The sequence below is a fragment of the Anser cygnoides genome, chromosome 4 (assembly GCF_040182565.1).
Source record: "Anser cygnoides isolate HZ-2024a breed goose chromosome 4, Taihu_goose_T2T_genome, whole genome shotgun sequence".
NCBI lineage: Eukaryota > Metazoa > Chordata > Aves > Anseriformes > Anatidae > Anser > Anser cygnoides.
The window spans coordinates 98615-122215 of record NC_089876.1 but is presented as its reverse complement, the minus strand read 5'-3'; the positions used below and the strand labels follow the sequence as shown (position 1 = coordinate 122215).

The 23601-nt window shown below is 42.2% G+C and overlaps 1 protein-coding gene across 2 annotated transcripts in view; it reads right to left on the bottom strand.

Annotated features, from left to right (window-relative positions):
• Positions 1–22914, bottom strand: part of M1AP (meiosis 1 associated protein) — a 30221-nt gene extending 7307 nt beyond the window's left edge. Inside the window, exons 1-4 of one of the 2 annotated variants that reach the window (XM_048055789.2) lie at positions 22795–22914; positions 13726–14023; positions 8718–8900; positions 5905–6082 (exon numbers count right to left, since the gene is read on the bottom strand). In XM_048055789.2, coding sequence (XP_047911746.2) covers positions 5905–6082; positions 8718–8900; positions 13726–13974 — 610 coding nt within the window. In that variant the 5' untranslated portion in view covers positions 13975–14023; positions 22795–22914. Of the gene's footprint in view, positions 1–5904; positions 6083–8717; positions 8901–13725; positions 14024–20266; positions 20352–22794 lie in introns of those variants that run through there. The other variant, XM_066996920.1, reaches the window with a different exon arrangement.
• Positions 22915–23601: the final 687 nt, after the last annotated feature.

The window sequence follows — 23601 nt, the reverse complement described above, 5'->3', positions numbered from 1 at the left end:
AAAGAAAAAAAAAAAAGAAAGAGAAATTCATTAACCTCCGTCTACATGGCAAATAATCTAAAAGAGACTGTAATTCTTCAAATGGTCTGCAACTTGCTACTTGTAGTTTGGCCATCAGAGTAGGATGGCCTACCAATTGTTTCTCCTTGCAGACTTGAGGAAGGCATTGAGCTCAGGTAGGCTGTACTTCTTCAGCAAGGTAGAATCAACTCCTACCTACCATGGAGGTTCCTTACACTGTCCTTGCTACTGAAAGCCTTTCCTTCTTAAAGTCTGGTCTGACTGTCCTTGGTTTCAGGCACATTGAATTCATTTTTTTTTTTTTAATATTTATTTATTTATTGCAGTTCTTTTCAAATATAGCTTAGGACTATTATCATGCCTTATCCCAGTCTTCTCTGATGCTTATGGGAATTCGAGTTTCTCCCCCTTGGAGCAATGGTGGAGAATACTCTGGTGAAAGGGAATTCCCTGTTTTTCTCTGGAGACAGCTCCTCATGAACAGAACTATTACTGTTGTCAGGCTCTTGTCCTGATGCTAGGATCCCTGTTCTTGTTCCCCTGCAGAATGCACTAATATGCAGCATGCACTAATATGTACCATGCACCTGGAGACCTTGCCAGCTGTACTTCAGCTGTGATGAACTCCCTAGATTTTTAGATGTAAGTGTCTCTCTGGGACATGCACTGCAGATGGCATTAGTAGTTCAAAAGACAAAGCACCAGGAAATGCATGTAATTTACTTTGACAAATGCTGTATACATAAGCGACAAGGGGAATTAGCTGTGTTTTGGGGCTGGTAAATATTTTAGTTCTTTCCTCAGTAAATATTTTCCTATTTTTAAATTTTCTCTAATAGACATGTAGCCACTTACACATCTTAAGTTAGCACAATACATGACAATTGTAAAAAGAAATTCATTGGATTCACTGGTGTCCGAAGGAAGATTGGGTTGGGATGGTGATGCCTACTGTGTGATGGCTCTAGGAATCCCTGAACACCAGGTATGCAAAGCCATTTATTGGTTGTCAGTCTGCAGAACATATAGAAAAAGGTTCCCTTGGGCTTGTAGAAGATGGATTATGTTCATTAAAAATGTATCAGTGCTTCAACTCCAATGTGTGTTTTTTTCTTTTCCCAAAAGACAGATAGGGCCAGCATCGATATGACATAAATATTAACCGTCATTTGCAAATGGTTTAGCAATACCCAGACGCTCTAAGTGTTCATAATGGGGTAGGGACAAGACAGACATAGTGATAATTACTGTGAAATGCATTAGAGGCCAGTCTACTGCATCCTATTGATTATGAATACACACTATTCCCTCCACAAAAGCTTTATGTATCGGTCTCTTTATCGGACTTATATAGTGGTCTCTACTCCAGTCTGCAGTCTGCCAAGCCCTAATGTTTCACCATTAAAGAAACACCATAGGTTTAGTCTATTCCACAGAGGAGTGGCTTTGCAGTTTGAAAAACCAATCCTTACTGCTTGTCACACGGTCTCAGTCTAGAAATTCACACTCCCAGAGAGGTTGCTCTTGTAAGGAAAGGAAAAACAGCTAGCATTTTTCATCCAAGACAGGCTGTTCTTCATCTTCAAAGCTATTCTAAGACTTGCTAACCACGGGGCCCCAAAATATAGGTCTTTTCTACCTGCGTTAACCTCAAAATGAGCCTATGAAAGTGGGTATCCTCATCCTGCCCTTCTTTCAGTGCTATAGGAAATTGTAACTGCATGTTGCTTTACTTTTTTCCCTGTTAGGGCAAATGAGAGAGGAAAATTTCTAGCTGAGAGTAAAAGCTCAAAAATCAGATGCTTTCTCACAAAGCAGATTTAGCCTCTCCAAATCTGCTAGGATTTGGAAGAAGCAATTTGTGAGAGTAAAATAACACAGACCACATTCAGTAATGGCCCAGTAGGAACCCTTGCAGTGGATTAGAATCTCACTGTAGTATACACAGTACAATCAAGGCAACAGGATGATATGTGTCTTGAAGAGTTTACAGCCCTACAGAAGAGCCAAAAGAAGAAAGCAGGGTAATACCATATATTCCATGGGACTCTAGCATGGTAATACTAGTTTCCCACTGGATTGTTCATAAAAGCATCTTGAAACCACGGTATACAAATCCAAGATAATACACTAGTGTCCAGCCAGGTGTCACAGCTGTTATGTCCTTAATGACTAAACTTACAGCTTTCTGTCTGCACCTTCCCCAGTGTAATTGTTTGTCTTGATGACAATAGTCAACAGCATATTCAACACTACATGTATTTATTTATTGCATACGTTAAAAAAATCCAGCCTAGACCAGATATTTGACAAGCCCAGCTTAATGAGGCTGCTTCTGTGCACCTGGCATTCACCAAAGACAACTGTTTCATAGCAACAGGGAACAATGGCACAAACATGCCCCAAACCCTGTTTCTTTCTCATGTTCACTAATCAGAATTTGTCTTATGCCCTTGAATTTCACTTCCAAAACTCCTGAGAGGGTTGGGGCAGGAAAAGTGAGAAGAGCTAAGTATTTAATTCCAATAATTTTATATCAGGATAGGTTTGTTACTACATAAATGGTCTGCAGACTTACAGGATTTCTTTAAAGAAAAAAGATGAGAGGGCTACAAAGATGCTGAAAGGCCTAGAGGGGAAGACGAATGAGGAGTGACTGAGATCACTTGGTCTGCTCAGCCTGGAAAAGAGGCTGAGGGGAGACCTCATCACGGCCTACAGCTTCCTCACAAGGGGGAGCAGAGGGGCAAGCAGCAATATATTCTCTTTAGTGACCAGTGATAGGACCCGAGGGAATGGTGTCAAGCTGCTACAGGGGAGGTTCAAGATGGATATCAGGAAGAAGTTCTTTACTGAGAGGGTTGTCAGGCACTGGAACAGGCTCCCCAGGGATATAGTCATGGCGCCAAGCCTGTCAGTTTAAGAAGCATTTGGACTGTGCTCTTAGTTATATGGTCTGAATTTTGGGGTAGACCTGTATGGTGCCAGGAGTTGGATTCAATGATCCTTATGGGTCCTTTCCAACTCGGGATATTCTATGATTCTATGATTCTCTAGGCTAAACAGGCCCAGCTTGCTTAGTCTTTCCTCATAAGACAGATGCTCCAATCCCTTAATCATCTTTGTGAATACATCACCTGAATCTTCTTATAAGTAGAAGACTCAGAAAATTAGAATTTCATAGTCTGAAATTCAATGTACTGTATCTCCATTTATTTTTTTCACTCCATTTATTGGGCAAAAGGGCTACACAACTTTACTTTAGACAATAGAGTGGGGTTTTGCATATTCTAAAGCAGTTTTGTGACTAAGAGGCACACAGCATCTTCTGTTTTGTAGTGTCTAGCTTTCCAAAGCCTCCCTGCAGGGTTCTGTGCAGCACCAGAACAATGCAAAGTCCTGATAATAACCCTCCTCATCCGAGAAGTCAGCATTTGCAGCTACCTAAAATGCTGCCCTCTTCCCACATGGACTAGATCAGTGTTTGTAAAGAACACCTCAGCCTCAGAGCTGTAGGCAACAGCTCTTTCCAAAATCATTTTGTAATTTGCATTTTAGGTGTTCTTGGTGTTCTGACATCCTGAATTAATTCTAAAATCATGTCAGTGTGACAGAACCTTGATCCTCCTCCTTATGATTCAGTGACAGCGGTGCTGCTCAGGAAAAAAAGCAGCCTTCTCCTCAGGGCAGCAGGGAGGAGCACTCTCCCTGAGGCCTCTGTTTTAAAATAGGCAGAGTCCAGAATAACCAGTTATGCCTTACTGAGGGAGACAGTCCCTTCTGGGGAGGAAGCTTTCAGCAGGTAGTAAAAGGGTTGCTATACTTCTCAGTGCTTGATTATGGAGTTCAGGGTTGGATTAAGCCCGGCCAGCAGCTTACTAGGAGGCGAGGTGGCAGGGGGAGCAACTGTCACCTGTGGCAAAATGCAACCAGTATGTGCCGTGCTGCAAATGAGAGGAAACCAGTGCAAGCTCCTGCGATTTAGCAGTCACTTTATCAGCCTTCAGAAAGAGCTGAAATAACTGAGCAGATTTGAAAGTCAGGTAAAATGAAATACAGAAATGAAAGCTGCCGTTAGAGCAGCATTGTGTTGTACAGGCTTCTGCCACTAAACTGTTGTGGTATAGGACTTCTGTTCACCGCCTGGCTGATTTATGTAGTGACCGTTCAGAATCATTTGCTATGAAACAAAAAGGCTCAAAACAGAAGCTAGTAGGAATTCCTGTTTTTGAATTTCTCATTATTAAAGCTTAAATTCTCACTGTTGAAAGCACACGGATTGGTGCAGGAGTTTTTTTAGAGGTAAGGCCAGGAAAAATAGCATTCAGGGTCTGGGGTGTACTTACTCAGGACCAAAAGGAATCTGTGATCTACCTAAAACAGTCTCAACCCCTACTCTGACAAGTGACCAGAAATTTGCTACTGCAACCAGGAAAAAAAGGAAGAGGAGCTAGAGGCAGGTGAGGTGACAACATCCAATATTGTCTGTCACTCTGTAAAAAAAATACTATCATTGCTAGTAACAGACCTTATCCTAACTTTGCAAGGAATCGTGACTCAGCTTTATCGAGCTTGTTATAAACTTGTTGTGAGAACCTGTCACATGAACTGAGGCTTGGTATCAGGTGTGTCTTGTTAGTGGGGAGTTTGAGTGCGAGATAACAGCAAAGGTTTTTAAAATGGAGAAAAACATTGAAAACAATTAGAAAAAAAATTGAAAAATGGAGACTGTAGGGCTTTAAGGAACTTACTGATAGGCACGTTTACTGATTACTGAGGATGTATAATCTTAAGAGATCAGGAAAAGACAACCTAAGCACAGAAAAAAGGCAGCAGCAGCTAAGCAAGAATAGTAGCAACAAAAACAGCTAATCATAGAATCTCAGAATCATAGAATCATAGAATATCCCAAGCTGGAAGGGACCCACAAGGATCATCGAGTCCAACTCCTGGCTCCACACAGATCTACCCCAAAATTCAGACCATATGACTAAGAGCACAGTCCAAATGCTTCTTAAACTCCGACAGGCTTGGTGCCATGACCAGTTCCCTGGGGAGCCTGTTCCAGTGCGCGACCACCCTCTTGGTGAAGAACCTTTTCCTTATATCCAGCCTGAACCTCCCCTGTAGCAGCTTGACACCATTCCCTCGGGTCCTATCACTGGTCACCAGAGAGAATAGATCGGCGCCTGCCCCTCTGCTCCCCCTTGTGAGGAAGCTGTAGGCCGTGATGAGGTCTCCCCTCAGCCTCCTCTTTTCCAGGCTGAACAGGCCAAGTGACCTCAGCCTCTCCTCATACATCTTCCCCTCTAGGCCTTTCAGCATCTTTGTGGCCCTTCTCTGGACACCCTCCAATAGTTTCACATCCTTTTTTGTACCGTGGTGCCCAAAACTGCCCAAAACACAGTACTCAAGGTGAGGCTGCACCAGCACAGAGTAGAGTGGGAGAGTAAGTACACAACTTGGTCTGGAAGAGTAACTCTTCCTAGTGCAGAGGAATATGTAGTCTAGGGGCAGAACCAAAGGTTAGTGTTTATCGTTATGACTGTCTGAGTGTGTGCTATCCCCACAAACTCTGGGGAGTCATTTATTCTCTTTAATTCCTCAATAAAGCTGTATTGCACATGAAATCAATTTTTGGTAATACCAAGAGATGAAATAGTGTGTGAAGTCATGTGCTAAGTCTGCCCAAACGTGATAATGCTGCCAGGGAGGTGTTGTAGTACAAGCATCTTGCTGTTTTCAGTTTCAGTAGTTCTGGCTTAAGTGAGTGAAACTAAATGATAGAAAAAATTGTAGATATTGGACAAAAGCAAGACGTAGTGGTTGTCCTGCTGTCCAAAGCCATGATTTTTCCAAGTCCCTTGTTTGTCTTATACTCACCATTGCTGCTGGGCTCTTCTGCTAGCATACACTGTTCCACATCCTCAGGCTCCAAAAAGCCTCTCTTCAAAACCTCAATGACTTGTATTCTTCGCAGACTCACAAGGTCTACATCCTTTAGCTTCTTTTCCAGATGCTTTACCATTTCTTTTCCTGATTGGCTTGTCAAAATTATGATCTGAAACACAAATTACAGACTGCAAGAGCTGCCTCTGACCCTAATCCTCTGTTGCAGCAGTGATGCTGAGCTGCTCTCTGAATAGCACAGAGAAAGGAGAGAAATATATAATCTAATCAAAAGCAGACTTAAAAGCATTGATTTTTGAGCCTTAGATTTTTTGTAAGCTAATATAGTGTATTCAGAGGTTTGCTGTAGGAACATCAACAGTTTTTGTGCTGCTCTTGGAAGAATATGGAACAACCAACAGCTGCTTTGTAGAACATACTTTGCACTTAAGGGCAGTGAGTCAAGATATGTAAAGGAGTGCTTCTGCCTGAGTTCTTCTGAAGGAAAGCACCACTTCCCACTCCTGCATCAGTTATAGTTCAAGATTAAATCTGGCTGTCTCACTTGAAGGCTGGATGTGAATTATTAATATATACATATACATATATGTATATATATATGTGTGTGTGTGTGAATATAGTCTATCCTAAAGGTGTTTCCATAGTAAAGAATAACTTCTCCATCTAAATGTATCTCTGGTGTTTGGCTGTGAGGTATTAAGAGTGAAGTAAGGATTACGATCTCCTTTTAGGAATTACTGAAAAAGGTTAACAAGGACTGTTCTTGAAGTGGGGGGGCGCTGGATTTTCTACAAGAAACTGTTATCATCTGTGGAGATATAGACAGAGCATTTGCTATACTGATGCACCATTATTTAGTCAAAAGCATGGATGTATCTCATCTGTAGCTTATCACCTCCCATTTACCCTTTTCACAACCTGATTCACATTAGCACATGCCAGTCGGAGACCAGGAGAAATATATTACTACATACAAAAGCTGAGATAGCTGCTGTAACTTATCTTCCTATTACTACAGATCCTCAGTATAATCTCTGAATATCATTATGCTTCCCAATCTGACCAGACTGGACATTGGGAAAAGGCTTTTCACCAAGAGGGTGGTCGGGCACTGGAACAGGCTCCCCAGGGAACTGGTCATGGCACCAAGCCTGCTGGAGTCCAAGAAGCGTTTGGACAACGCTCTCAGACACATGGTCTGATTTATTTTTTTTTTTTTTTGGGGGGGGGGGGGAGGGGTGGTCCTTTGGGGACCCAGGAGTTGTACTTGATGATTCCTGTGGGTCCCTTCCAACTCGGATATTCTATGATACTGTGACCAAAGAATGGTCTGCTGGAGACTTGAAAAGTACTATTCATCTTAATGCATGCTCGCTGTGTTCCCTGTTCCGTAGCTGCTGCTGAGACTTGGCCCCACTGATGCTGCTGTTTTTGTCCCTCTGAAGTGAGGATTACTCCGAAGAGTAAGCATTTTCAATAGTTTTTATCAAATGTTTGGGTTTTGTATGACTATGGTTTGTAACAAAGTCTGCCTCCTATGCCTACTAGCCAGTTAGAAATATTCTTGCCTCTTTATGGTTTTACTGTTAGGAAAAGGCACATTGCCTGAAGACTGCATCTGATTTGCACAAGCAAGTTGCTAGTGGTGCTCTTGTGCTACAAATGCTGGCCATCATGGTCTCACACTAAAGAAACTATACTTCTAACATAACCATAACATCTCCTTAAGCACCTCACCTTTCTGCTAGGAGTTCACATGCAAACGTACAGCATCACCAGTCTCTATCCATACCCTTGTCCTCTCCCTGAAGCAGCAGCAGGCCACAGGGCAGCAGGGGTTTAGTGTAGCACAACAGGCAGCCTGGTGCAGCTGCACTCTGGTGAATCTCATCAGACCCTGCAGACTTATATACATCCAGCTGGAGCAGCAAATCATGCACAAGTTTTGGATTTTCTCCTTACAGAGGTGAACAGCATCTCTGCAGTCCTCCCATGTCACCTGACCTTGCTTCCAGCAACTATACACTTTCTTTTTATGCCTAAGCTTTAGAAGAAGATCCCTGCTCAGCCAAGCTGGCCTTCTACCCCTCCTGCTTGACTTCCGACATTTTGGAGTTGCCTGTTCCTGTGCTCTTAAGAGGTGATATTTAAAAAGTGACCACCACTGGTGTACCCTAAAGTCTTCAAAAGCAGATGCCTGGGGGATTTTACTAACTCATTCCCTGAGCAGCCTGAAGTCTGCTCTCCCCATATCCAGGGTTGAAGTTTTGGTGGTAGCCTTCCTCCTACCACCAAAAATTTTAAACTCAACTACTTCATGGGCACTATGACCAATTTGACTGCCAATCACCACTTTACCCACTAGACCCTCTCAGTTTACAAGCAACAAATCTTGGAGGGTGCCTTTCCTAGTAGGCTCCCTTAGTACCTGTACGAAGAAGTCATCATCAGCTTGTCTTATCAATGTATATAACTACCTGAAGTGAGGGTGCGAAGAGGACAGAGCTATCTCTGCTTGAGCCAGTCTTAAATGCTTGGAAAATAAATTCATTTTTCTATATTGTAAAGTAAGTCGTTCTCCATAAGTATCTCAAACCCAAATTTGTTTCTTATCCATGAGCATTCAGAGATTGCAACATGGGTATTTTGGTGGGCTTATTTTCTTAATTACTCTTTCCCTCCCATGGTCTTTAGATACCACACAGACTATCATCTTAATGCATCAACAAGTGGCAAAGTCACAAGACTGATAGATGGCTCCTACCATCTTCCCGATGTTTTCTTACCTCAACAGAACTATTTGTTGAGCCTCCTGCTGCTGTGTGTCTGCTGTATTGCTTGAACTGCTGCAATCCATCTTGCACAGCCTGTACCACTCCATCTCCCCCCTGGGGGTAACAGCCTTCTCTTGGTAGTGAACGGAGCTCTGAAATGCAGGCTTGAACTCGTGCAAAGCTTTCCTTCAGTTGCTAAAAAACAATATTCAATGAAATTGAAACACAGAGAATGTCAAACATAATATGAAATATTTTTCCATAATTTGGAATGAGGCCTTTGAATTCACAGCAGTGAGATAAGACAGGGCCCAGGAGCTTTTTACTAGTCATAAAGCCATGAACAGCGATACGAATTGACCCCTGGCCATATCACCATTGTCATACCCATACTCCATCACTCATTGGGCTATGGACCTCTGGGATCTGCACGCTGGAGGGCTTGGAGTCAGACTGTATTGTCAGGTCAAAAGGGGGTCCACAGACTCACGGGTAATGGGTCCATAATCTGATAGCAGGGAGAATAGCTTCAAACATATCCTTCATCATTCTTAATACAGCAGCTGTGGAACTGGGGGAGCACAAGGAGAAAGAACAGCAGAAAGTGCTTGGGCTGGCGTACTCCCACAAAACAGCCTCTCCTTTTGAGATTGAGCTGGTGGGCTGCTGGTCTGACCCAGTAAGGCACTTCTTGTTCTCTTATAATGCTCTTTTAGAACATGCACCACAGTAATCATTCTCAGAACAAATGCTGATGGAAGGTCTGTGGACCGTCCTGCTTCAAAAATGAGATACCAGAGCAAGTATTAGAAAAGAAGACTTATTCTATAGTAGTCATTTGAAAACATATTATTCTTTCATGGAACAACTACCACTATATAATGGCTGCCCCAAGGACAGCTGGTCTGACTCATTATAGCAAGATGAACATTACAAATGCACAGTTTATTAACCTGATGAGTTCCACTATGCTTCTTTGTGTCAGTCTTGTGTACTGGAGGATATTGGGCCATATTCTCACTGTCTGCTATTGTGATTTAGATTACCTATAGTCCAGGGCTACCAAACCCATATATCACATATGTTGCTCATCACTTCCTTGAAGCTGGTATCATTTTATAATGATCACCTAAATCTATAGAAAGCAGTCTGAAAATGAACCAGGCTGGCCACGATCCTGGTAGGCCCCTTACACTCTGTTTCCCCAAGCCGTATTAGTTAAAGCTACCTAGTAGCTATTACCACGCCATGTCCTTGCTTTAGCATAGATGTGGCAAAGCGAGAGTGCACCCAGGATCCAAATGTGTGTGGAACATAGCTAGCATTTACACAGATGTCAGCTCACCTGGCCTTCAACAAGAACTCAAAGTTGACAAATAACCAGCAAGCAACCTGGCAAATTGTGGCCACAGGGAAAACTATCAATGAACTATGGCAAATCTGTTTGAAGCAATATAAGACACTACTGCTAGAAGTCACTTTCCTCACGGAAGAGGCAACAGCTGAACGTATGCTTCATTTGCTTTAGAAACTTGGCACTGATTCATTAAACAGCTCCTGAGCAGCCATGGTTTACAGCACAGCCTTTTATGGTGATTGAGTTATGAACCAGGTAGGCTGAGGCTTGTCACGGGCAGCTCAGATGGCTCTGCAAACAAGGTGAGGCAGAAAGATGGGACAGCCCAAACCTCATCAGAATGGTGATGAGCAGTTTTAAGGAAAGTCACCACACTTTATACTGGCTGTACTCTACGGTGTGAGAAATGTCTGGCCCATTATCTCAGTTCTCCTGTGAGGCTGGGAACCTTTTGTACATGCACAGAGCCATGATGCTCTTCAGAGTGCTATAGCAAAACTCCCTACAGTTCAGATGCCTGCCCTCAATCCAGAGAGGCAGTTGCAGCTCACAGAGATGTAAACTGTCTGTCTCAGGTCAAGTATTGCTCCTGAGTGGCAGAACAGGGCTCAGCATATGCTACAGGGCAGCTAAAAGCCCAGTCAACCTGGGCGTCTTGGAACTGGCACCAGCAGAGTCACATTTTCTCTTGCATGCATACAGCTGCTTTAAATATTAACTTAGGCTGGTCTATGCAAGCTGCAGTTTCAACTCTGGAATGTACTTGAGAAATCCCTGCTGACCATCCCCAGGGAAAAACAGTAGGAAGATATGGTTTAGTGGAGAACTTGTTAGTGTTAGGTCAGAGGTTGGACTAGGTGATCTTTGAGGTCTCTTCCAACCTAGATGATTCTGTGATTCTGTGAAAATTGCCCATCAGTTGGAGGCGCTCTCAGTCCTTACCCACTTACACGTTTAAAGTTCCTGACCCTTCAATGTTCACTTCCCCTCGTGTCACCACCTGCTGTCCTCCATGGTTATTTACTTTATTCCTAGTTTCCCTTTTTTTGGCATCACCTCTCCCTTTCCAGGGAAGCTCTTTGGAGATCTTAAGAGTTAGGCCATTAGGGGAGATCAATAGGAACGCAGACTCTAAACATGTGCCTGGGGAAGAATGAAAAAAGGGCAACCATATATGACACTTCCTCATGTACTCTCCCAGCCTCTGTTTTCAGCTCTGGGGGGTTCCTGACTTCATATGATTTGCCTAATAAGCAACCTCCAATATATATCTATCTTGGTTTCTCACTGAGAACTATCAAGTTATTCTCTAGCTAGATCAAAAAATTAAAGTGATAAACATGCATTATTGACACAAATGGGTACATTCAGAAGTACAGGAAAAGTGAAGGAGCACTAGTATTTCTGGAGAAGGGTGAAATGGAATAGACGTTTAGCAGACAGAGATATAAAATTGGTCCAGTTCTGAGAAGCTGCAGAGGACCAGAAATCATTTATAACAAAATTAGGTCCATCGAAGATAGCCATCCTGCTATATTTTACTGTCCCTAAAAGGGAAAAAACAGTTCTGAAAAACAGCCCTCAGTACATCAGCAGATGTTTAAATAGAGATAGCTTAGTAGGCAGAACACCCAGGCTAAACTGGAGGGCTGTGCCTATCAACATGGCGTGTGGTACTGGCTCAAGTCTTTGGGTAAGAACTGCATGCGCTTGGGTGCACACTTTGCTGGCTTGGACAAGTCCCAGAAAAACACAACATTATGGCAAAAGAGTTGATGTGATTACCAGTCAAGCAAACAGAAGGAGGGGATACTTTTTAGCTCTCTTTACAGCATTGCTGAGACTGGTATTGGAATGTAGCATCCAATCTCAGTGACCATATTTTGAATCAACTTTGAAAAAGACAGAAGAGTGAATACAGAGAAGGGCTTGGAAGTTATTAAGTGACTGTAAAAATGCCTTGCAGTTAGACTCATATTTTGTTCTCTTTCATTTACCAGCTAGAAGATTACAGGGGAACCTGATTATCTCTAGAGGAAGAAAGAATAAGATATACGCAGGTTTTTCAATCTAGCCAAAAGAGGAAATATATGAACAAATCCCTGGAAGCTAAAGCCAATAAATGCAAATTAGAAACTGGGTGCAAGTTTTGCAATGACAGTGATTAACCAGTGAAAGAAATTATCAACAGAAGTAGATTATTCTCTATCTTGTAATATCTTCAGATCAAAACTTCATGTCTTTCTGGAGAAAATGCTTCAATGGAGTATGGCTATTTTATTGAAATATAATATATAATAGGCAGGGTTCCTCTGTCTTAAAAACAAAACAAAACAAACAAACAAAAAAACTATGATTATCAGAATGAGGAGTTGTTTTTTACATAAAAAGACAATCTATCATAAGCAGCAGAAGATTCATATGATTCATAATGAGGGCAAGCAGGGGGATTGTGTCAGTCGTACTCTAGTAATCCATGATTACTGAATGAGATCTGAGTTTGTTTTCAGCCAGCACAGGTTGGAACAGTATCAGGACTTTCCTAGTAAATAAAAAAGCAGGTGTTTGGCCCTAAACACTTACAAATTAACTTGGACAAAATGCAAAATCACAGAAAACAGGCCTGGAACAAGTTGTGATACAGAATGCCTAGTCCATCCCATATTTCCATGCCAGAATGGATTATATCTAAATTCATCCTAAGAAGTGCCTGTTCTTAAAGACCCTAATCAAAGTGATTTCACAATCTCCCCAGTAAATGTTCTTCTGGTGTCATCTTAGTTATCCTGTCATGTTCTCTATAACCCATTCGGCAAAATGAACAATGCCATTTAATACAGTCTCCTTGCAGATCCCATTTTCTAAATTCATTGTTAGTGTTGGCCTTTGATTTTTTCCAGTTGGCCTCTGCCTCTCTTGAGATGTGAAAACTTGACAAAATATTTCAGAATGTTTTTACCATGGCTGAATAAAGTGGAAGGGTTCATACTGGGTGTTCATACTACCTTACATAAATGAGAGTGCTCAGTATGACCGCAGTAGGATGACTTCATAGATTCCCATGAACTTTATGATGCTTTCCAAACCCAAACTTTTATTGTAAAGCTGCTACTAATTCTCCGTCTGTGTTTATTCTGCTGCATAGCCCTATATGAATGAAGTACTTGTTCTTATTGACTTAGATCAGGATATTTCAGGATATTTCTCAAATTTGGCAAAAATACTTTGAATTCTGATCCTTTCCCCTTAAAGATCCGGAACACCTCCCAAAGTGGTAATATTTGTGTAATCAACTGGTATACAGGCAATTTCACCATCCAAATTATTGCAGTTGTAGAGTTGTGATTGGTAAGTTTGAAGCAGCACAGGCAGTGCAGGAAGTAGCATGTGGGAGAGTGCAACAGATGGTACAGAAAGGAACAGTACAAAACCTAATTTATGCGCATGAGCAACTTCACAGATCAAAAACATGAACCTTCTCCTTTTAAACACCATTCTCTCATAAAACTCACTTCTTCCATGAAGTCTAACAGGCTTTGCTCTTTGAGAATGATTATTTTTTTAAATATAAATTTGTAGTAAATCATAACTTTCTTTACTGAACTGCAACAACATATTGCATTCATGTTTGCTACATCCCAAGAGACATAATTTCACACCTACCACAAAGGGAAGCAAACATTCCTGCTGGTTCTGCACCACATAGAGGCTAAGAAGGGGAACACGGCAGGGACCTGTCAATCTGCATGCCAAACAGAGTGTGTTTTCCAGAGCTTCAGAGAGTACAGAACAAGTGTTGGCCCAGGAAGCTGATGTGACATCCACAATGAGAATCCGTGCTGGTTGCCGGCAGTGTGCTTTAGTAGCAGGAAATGTTCTCCGTGTTTCTGAGAGTAATTTTCTGGAATTCATGGCTTCTGAACATAGGTAGTAGACGTCCAGTTACCCTTCTGCATCTGAGCTGGAAAAATTAACAAATATCAATGAGTGAGACTCTCCTTTTCCCATTCACTTGAAAGCAATGTGAGACATAGCAAACAGTAGTGAATTAGACTTCGATAGCTTTCACCAAAGTATTTGTCCATACTTTAGGATAAACCCATGCGAATATAAGGGAAAATGCATAAGGTCGGAAAACAAAATGGATCAACCAAAAAAGATGCATAGCAAATATACTTGTGCAGCTATAACTAGAGCAGTTAATGTTGCTAGCACAGCCACGCCTAGCCCGTGGATGAGCTATGTGATATAATCCTCCAGTATGACTCAGGTGTGTGGCAACAATCTCCAGCACAGCAGTGATTTCCAACAGCTGGTGGATAAAAAGACTCTGAACTATAGTACTCCTGCTTCTGCAGTGGCCAAGTGATCATACCCAATATCCTGATTAGAGCACAGCCCCCACTCCTTGATGAGACAAGTAGCTGTCATATCCAAAAAAGGCCATCACGATGCAGAAATAAAATAATGCATATACATCGGTTTTACATTGTGAACCATGCAGAGCCAACCTTTCTTTGGAGTTTCTAACACACAAAGTTAGCTCTCTGCATTAACAAAAGCCTCAATAAATATAGCACTAAGGTTGCCTGCAGTATCTCATATTGTTCAAGCACATGGAGTACAGCAAACTGTAAAAATCTGGAATGTCAGAAACTCCAACAGAAAGTATTTTCCAGCCAAGCACCAGCTTTGATTCCCAGAACTGGCTAGAGACACTGGGGATACTATGTATGGAGGTGGATGTGCCTCATGTGCGTCACAGAGCTGTGCCAAACGATGCAGAGATTTGTCAGCACAGCTTGATGGAGCTGTCAGCATTGCAGACAACAGCTTGCACAAGGAAGCAAAGCAAAGCAGGAGGCTCCTGATTTCTTGGATCCCGTGTGTGTGGGAAGAGAGGTGGTGCTTGTTTCAGTGCCCTGAGAGACCACAGATCACCTGGTACAAGAACAAAGCACATTGATCTCTTTTTGTATGCTTTCTTTCAAATATCCACCCTTTCATCTGGAAGCACAACTGCACTTTTGCATGCATAAGGCTCAGCTGGTGCTGTTTTGAGAGACTTCCCCATAATATTTAAGAAAATTTGACTATTTTTGAGAAATGATAAGCAGAAGCAAGAAAGAGAAGGATCGTGCTGTAAAAGAGGTCTTGTCTTTCCCATGCCTCACAGAGTATGAGGCAGAGAAACCATTCGGCCCTGAGTCCAGCGTGAACACCTCATAGTTTGGCTCAAAGGTTTGGAGGCAAAGTATTCACCTATGCTTTTCCACAGACCTTGAATGTGACTTCTGTGTGTCATCCCCCCACTACCTTCCCTTCAATACATACATCTTAAGCACTAAAGCCAGCATTTTCCTACTAAAAATTCTTTTCTTTCCTCCATTGTGAACAGAGATGCTGCCCAGAATCTGCTCTTCACTTGGCCTTGAAAAGAACAAGAAATGCATTTCCATCTAAGTATCATCAGGAAAACAAAAATGAACACAAAAACCCATCAGCAACAACAAAAAAATGTATTTCTAGGATGTCTGTCAATGATGTCGAAACAGAGTGATCACAGATTGAATTTCAAAACTGAGGCTAACAGTTCAGAACTGGTGAAAATATTTTATAAATATCATGTACATGTGTGTGTATCTTGCTTTGTTTTGACTAGTAACCTGATACAATTTCATTGGAAAGTGAAAAACAGATAACACTTTAATCAGTGTCTCTTTTGAAGCTGTACAATATACAGTAAAGTTTACTAAATTACTTCACTGAATCTGGAAAACAAGAATTGTCTGTATCTTTTTTTTTGCATGATGAGGCTTTGTACTACTCATCTCTGCAAGCACCTAATGCTTTCTCAAACAAAAGAAACAAAATCTATCCTACAGTCAGAAGTCTAGAAAAGTTGGCTCTGGTTTGTCTTGGTTTCAGATGGAAAACTGAGCTTTGATACTGAAAAATACTCTTTTTCTGAATTTGAATGAAGTCTTCACTCTTGACACTTCATAGAACTGTGCCTGTTTTAAGGTGCTTTAGTAAAACGGATCCCTCATCAGCTATGTTCTTAGACTAAGGGTAACTGATGTAGGCTGTAAGAGAGGTGGGCAGTTTAATCTGTATGTCAAATATTGTGCAGAGAGCTGCACATAAATCATATGAATATTGCTAAGCAGAGAGTAATTGACAGACCACTGTTATGAGGAAATGAAATTCCTTCAGCTGATAAAGAAAAGGTTGTCTAACCAAAGAATTCTGTATAATAGTCTAATTGGTTGCTATGGTAAAATCACATCTTCATTTAAGTAGCAAGTGAACTGACAGAGAGCCTAGCCTAAGGGATTACACCATAATTCAGTGTGCATGAGTGAAAACTGTTCTAGCATCTCATATAACATTAACTTACTGCTCAATAAAACAGAACTTATTAGCTGTCAAAGCTAGTTGCTAATGGTAATGTACATTTTGCTCAATGCAGGAAGACAAATACTGAGGACAGTTTCCATTTTCTTTCTAATAAATAAGTCAGCAAAGCTTGGATTCAACCTCAATTTAAGTGGGAGAGAAAAGAAAAAAAAAAAAGGAAGAAAAACACAAAACACAAAACCAATAAATGTGAATAATGAGTTTAACTTAAGAATACCTTATTGGGTAGCTAAGCCCCACAGACCTACTTTGACAGTGGCCTATTTACAGAGAAGTACACAAATAAACTAAGAAAACCTCAAGATGCAATAATAAGGAATACAAACTATTGGTGAGGAAAAGCTTTTAAAATGGTGAACAAAAGGCACCAACAAACAGTATCAGTTAACAGGCTTAAGGACAATAAAAACTTATTCTTTAAACTATTAAAGCATAAAAGCTACTCTTTAAACACATCGAGAACAAAAGACAGCCCAGAAGTCGTATAAACCTGCTATTAATTTATATGGATATTTTTTTCTTTAACCAAGCAGAAATGGTGTTCAATAAATATTTTGATCTGCATTTAGAAGAAAGCACTGATGACTAATTATTCTGTTTTCCATTTGTGACTAGAGTGGATATTAAGTTCAGCTGCTAGGACTGCATGTTTTACGCTTTAGGAAGAGGATCTTTGTGCCCTGGAGCTCTTTGAACCATTCTGAACCTTTAACTCATCTCAGAGCTGTGCAAGCTCCACAGTAACCATATCATTCTTGTTTAAACAAAGAGCATGCAACATGATTCAGATAGCAATAGCCCATTTGTCATAATGTATGTACCAGGCAAATTAATAGAAACAGTGATATGATGCATAGTCAATAGCAAACCTAAAAATATTAGCGTAAGTATGGAAAATAGATCTCATTGATCAGTGGATTTTAGTGGGATTATACACAGGCACAGGGGTTTCAACAGAGTATAATTTGATCTCTAAGAGGCATTTAATTTAAACACACTTGCTTTTAGTCACCATATCACTATAAAAAGCAATGTAACTCCTCAATAAATAGATTAAGAGACAGTAAATGGAGAAATTGCAGATAATATATATAAATGAGGATTATTCAGTCAAAAATTTTCCACTTGAGTTCTAATTAAGTAGAGATCAGAAGATACATAAAGATTTACCGCATAGAATTTATAGAAGACACAAACATTGAAATCTCTAAGAAGTGTGGACAGCCTCTGGTGTACCTTTTTATCTACCAAGCCCAGATGGGAAGACATTTATTTAAAAAAGTCAGGATGAACAGAAGAATAAAATCAAACTAACAAAGTTAGCATATAATCAAGCTACTGAAATTATTCAGGATCCTATATAACAACAGACATTGCATGTTTTTCTGTACATCAATGCTAATAGCCAATACAAGGCTTTGGGGTTGTGTTTTTATTGAGATAAAATCACCAACTCTTAGAAAGAATAGGTACTTTATCATAACATTAAAATCAGTCATTATCACCCTTGCAGATTTATTTTTTTCTTAAACAGAAAGGAATTATGATGTTATAGGAGTTTAGAAAAAAAGCCATTGTCTAATTCTGAATCGCTACAAATAATGCAGCAAATGATTGTGGATGCTTATCAACCACTGTCTTGACAGATAAGGACAAGCTGATGTATAATGCATATGCCCAATTGCTCCTATAGAACAACCAGCCGACTCATAAAACCCATCAAGAATGCTCTGAGGAACACTGTGTTACCATAAGGGACTTCTGCTTGAGTGATGTGCTTAAACTCTCAGAATTAAAACTTTTTAGGTATTGTAATATCTTTTTGATGAGATTATATGTACGATTAATAAAACTTCATAAGGCAGATGCTTTATCTTGCCTGGCAAATTGATTAAGAAACTAGAATGATATGAAGTCAACATACACATTAAATGGATTAAACCTGAATAATTCATAAGCCTCAGAACATAACTGTAGACAGGCAAACATCACTGAGGGTGTTTTAGTAAGTGTATATGAAATCACTGTGAGGTACATGCCCGTATCAGAGCAGACTGAAATTATGCTCCATGGTAATGTCTTACAGACAGGCTCATTTTTATTTCTTCCTTTCTCCTACTCGCTGCCACAAGGCATCTTGAATCCTTATCAACACAATGAAGCAGGATTGAACATGAGGGAACAGTTATTTCCCTTACATCACACCTTCAAATACCCTCTAACCGAATGGTTAGGGCACTTTCCTGAGAGGTGGGTTATCTTCCGTGAACTCTTCATCCTTGAATGCATACCTCCCACATTCTAGATGTCTTTCCTAGTCATTAATGTGGTGTATGAAAGGATGAGTGGCAATAACCACAGCAGCTTCAACAGAGGAGTGATCTCTTCCTGTTTTTTAGAGCAGCAACTCAGTTACATGGCACCAGGAGCAAATGCTGGTTTGTGTTCCCTCAGTGGAAGCAGCTGCTGCATTGTAACCCAGATCAGAGCACTGACATGACAAAGAGGGTAGGATTTAAGGTAACACTGTTCTTTTTGTACTTCCAGCTGGCCAGGAAAAGTAATTCCTTGGTCTGGGCGAGACCCCGAAATCTAACACTGTGGCATGGGTTCTGCTTTAGTCCATGCAGGATCTTCCCAGCCGTGACTGAAGAGGGCCTGCACCTGAGCAACCACATGTGACACTGCTATTATGAATGACAGTCCTAAAAACTTAGTCTTCTCTTTCTGCATCAACACCAAATTCTGGTGGACTGCGAGCAGTGGGATGATGAATTAGACCAAATCTGCTGCCGGAAGGGTTTTGGGAAGTAGGGCTGGAAAACTGCAGATGGCGGCTTCTCTCAAGCCTCCCCTGTGCAGAGGCAGCAGCTGGTAGAGGAGAGTCAGAAGACACCCTCACAGCTTCCCAGGTTGGCATCTGCAGGAGCAGTTTGCTCCCGGGCCTGTGTTGCAGACCAGTTCCCAAGTGCTATGGCCTCCCTTCCGCTGTCAGCTGCCCAACAGCCGCACAGTAATGCAGATGGCCTAGCATGAGTTAATGCTGCTTCACACAGAAAAACTCATGCTAGATTTACAAAGGAAGTCTGCAGTTTGCAGGGGACTATGCCGTGGAGAGCAGCCAGTCTCCTGCTCCAATTCCTCCTTCTTCAAAACCCTTTCCGCTACCACATAAAAATCAGTGCAAGAAACAAAGTAAACATACCAGGGTTTCTGTCAGCTCCAGGACAGAATCATATAGCAGGGGGCTGTGTTTCTGTACTCCTTCCTACCTCCAAAGCACTTGACACTCTTTTGAAGGTTGCACTCTGCACTAATGGCCAGCTGCAATATATCTCCAGTGATACGACTTCTGGTTATTCTAGAAGCAGTTTCATGATAGGATATAAGACACCAACCTCACACTGTATTAGCAATATAGGATTCCTCAGTGAATCGTTCCTTATTACCACAGTTAGTAGGTCATGCAGTTCTATTATTAACTCATCAAAACTCAAAGTATCATAGAATCATAGAAACACAAGGTTGGAAAGGACCTACAAGATCATCTAGTCCAACTGTCCTCCTATCACCAATACTACCCATTAAGCTATTAAATCATATCTCGTAGCACCTCGTCCAGGCGCTTCCTGAATACCACCAGGGACGGTGACTCCACCACCTCCCTGGGCAGGCTGTTCCAGTGGCTGACCACTCTTTGAGAGAAAAACTTTTTCCTGATATCTAATCTAAATCTCCCCTGGCACAACTTGTGGCCATTTCCTCAAGTTCTATCATTAGTTACCTGAGAGAAGAAACTGACCCCCTCCTCATCACAACCTCCCTTCAGGAAGTTGTAGAGTGCAAAGAGGCCTCCCATGAGCCTCCTCTTCTCCAGACTAAACAACACCAGTTCCCTCAGCCGCTCCTCACAGGACTTGTGTTCCAGACCCTTCACCGGACACACTGCTTGGCCTTGATGTCTTTCTTGTAGTGGGAGGCCTGGAACTGAACACAGTACTCGAGGTGCGGTCTCACCAGAGCTGAGTACAGGGGGATGATCACCTCCCTGCTCCTGCTGGCTACTCTATTTCTAATACAGGCCAGAATGCCATTGGCCTTCTTGGCCACCTGGGCACACAGCCAGCTCATGTTCAGCCAAGCATTGATCAACCTTCCCAGATCCTTTTCCTCTTCACAGTCTTCCAGCCACTCTGCCCCAAGCCTATGGGGTTGCATGGGGTTATTGTGGCCAAAGTGCAGGACCCAGCACTTGGCCTTGCTGAACCTCATCCCATTCACCTCAGTCCATCAGTCCAGTCTATCCAGATCCCTCTGAAGGGCCACTCTACCCTCCGGCAGATCGACACCACCTCCCAACTTGGTGTCATCTGCAAACTTGCTGAGGGTACACTCTATTCCCTCATCTAGGTTGTCAACAAAGATATTAAACAAGATAGGCCCCAGTACTGACCCCTGGGGGACACCACTTGTAATGGGATGCCGGCTGGACTTAACTCCATTAACCACAACCCACTGGACATGGCCCTCAAGCCAGTTCTTTACCCAGAGAAGAGTACACCTGTACAGGCCACAATCAGCCAGTTTCCCCAGGAGAATACTGTGGGAGACCGTGTCAAAGGCTTTGCTGAAGTCTAAATAGACTACATCAAGAGCCCTTCCCTCATCTACGAGTCTGGTCACACGGTCATAGAAGGAGATGAGGTTGGACTAGCACGACCTGCCTTTCGTGAACCTGTGCTCGCTCGGCCTGATCCCCTGGATGCCACGCAAGTGCCGTGTGATCTCACCCAAGATGATCTGCTGCATAACTTTCCCTGGAACCAAGGTCAAGCTCGTAGTAGTGTAGGGCTTCCTGTCCCACTGTTACTATTGACAGACAGACTTTTCCTAACCCTGAGTGCTTGAGTGACGAGAAGCTTTCCAGTAATTTCCATCCTAAATGTGTGGTGTCTGGTCATTTTACCCTATTGTTCTTGTGCCAGCATTATCTTTCTCTTTCTTTTCTCCTGTCTCACTTTTTGCACAATTTACATATTTATAGACAAAAAACATATCCCTGCTCAACTTTTCTAGTTATAGCTCATAAAATAGTTTCTGTATTTCCCCTGCTTATCCTAGTAACCCTTTTCTGCAGCCGCTCCATTTTGAACATTTCTGTGCATATATATTTCATTTCTGTTCATATTTCATTCACATTATATAAAACATTTCAGATGGCATCTCACATATTTCTAATGGAACTCATACTTCCTTATTACTATTGAATGGAATTTGTCATATATGACAGTTGGGAGTACAGAATACTCTAAGCTCAAATGATAAACCAAAGCTCATAAGTATAAGTAGTATTCAATATGTATTCAATATGCATTAGTGTATGTATTTTTCACTATGACTATCAATAACATATAGCTTAGGATTTTTTTAGGATTTTTTTACTGAATATAAGTGGCAAAAAGCACTATTCATGTGTTAAATATCAAGAATAAAATCCCTACAATATTAATGTATGCCTACTGCTTACGAAGGCAGCGCTGTGTGTTTAGACCACATGCTATAACACAACCCCCTTGTATGCTGGATGTGACCTCAGAGTCTCTCAATCTGCAGTCTCACCATAACTTTTTTCTCATAGGTTTATATTTCCTGTACTATTTTGCGGACAGCTTTAGAAAGCAATGCTACCCCATTCACAAGTCCTGTGACTGGATACTCAGAATGAGGGAATACAACCCCCAGCTGCCAGCTGCACTTGTCCTCTGGTCCACAGGACAGACACTATAAAATCTGCACGTTAACTGCATGTCCCACATTGCAAACAGGGAAGTGCTGAAAAGGCTGTGGCAGTTGTTCTCTCTAAAGAGATTTGCAGGTCTCTAAACTGGGCAACATCCACCACTGCAAGCTGCGTCTGTAAGGCTGCAGTGCTGGTGTAATGGTAGATCCTCTGTGGTCTGCCCATGGTGGGGGCCACAGAACAAGGGCATGCATCTAACATGGCAGGGTTCACAGAAAATGGGTACATTGCATTAAATGAAACAGTGCCTGGGCTGTTCATCCTCCAGAAACACTGTGAGGAGGGCCAGGAGGGAGCTTCCCCCACTGTGGGGACCCTACCCTGGGGGACATGCCCATCGAACGACACTGGGCCTGGCTGGGCCATGCACTGCGGGACATGCCCAGGGCAGCATCCAGCCTAGGCTTGTGAGGGGCCTCCGTGGGCAGTGATGCTGGGCCTGGGGCAAGAGGAGAGCCTAGCACAGCACAGCACAGCAGAGCCCAGCACAGCAGAGCTGGTGCTGAGGTTACCTGCACAACAGTCCAGTCGGGCAGAGCTGTCCGGCCCTCACTGCTCAGGTAGGCTTCAGCAGAGCAGCCATGCTGGGCCAGAGTTCTCCTCCCACAGGCCAGAACCGTGCCGCACACGCCCACCGGCACATATGCCACTGCTCACAGCAGGCAACACACACGTGCTCAAGGCACTCCTGGACATGCACACATGGTCATAGGCACGCATTGGCAGGTACAGGCACGCTTGTGCACACATGGGCATGCACAGGCAAACATATGACCATGTAGACCCATGTAGGTAGACCTATAAGGCTGAAGGGGAAAGGACTGACAGTCGTTTCTGCGTCCAAGTAGCTGCTTTTTGTCTGTTCCCTTTTTCTTTCATCCACTAGGAAATGAACGTGTAAAGGAAAATATAAATTTTCAGAAGGTATTTTAGTCTAAGAATACGTGGGAGATCTCAAGCTAAAATCACAGAACCACAGAATCACAGAATCATCTAGGTTGGAAGAGACCTCCAAGATCACCCAGTCCAACCTCTGAGCTAACACTAACAAGTCCTCCTCCACTAAACCATATCGCTAAGCTCTACATCTAAACGTCTTTTAAAGACCTCCAGGGATGGTGACTCAACCACTTCCCTGGGCAGCCTATTCCAATGCCTAACAACTCTTTCAGTAAAGAAGTTCTTCCTAATATCCAACCTAAACCTCCTCTGGCGCAACTTTAGCCCATTCCCTCTCGTCCTGTCACCAGGCACATGGGAGAATAGACCAACCCCCACCTCGCTACAGCCTTTTTTAAGGTACCTGTAGAGTGCGATAA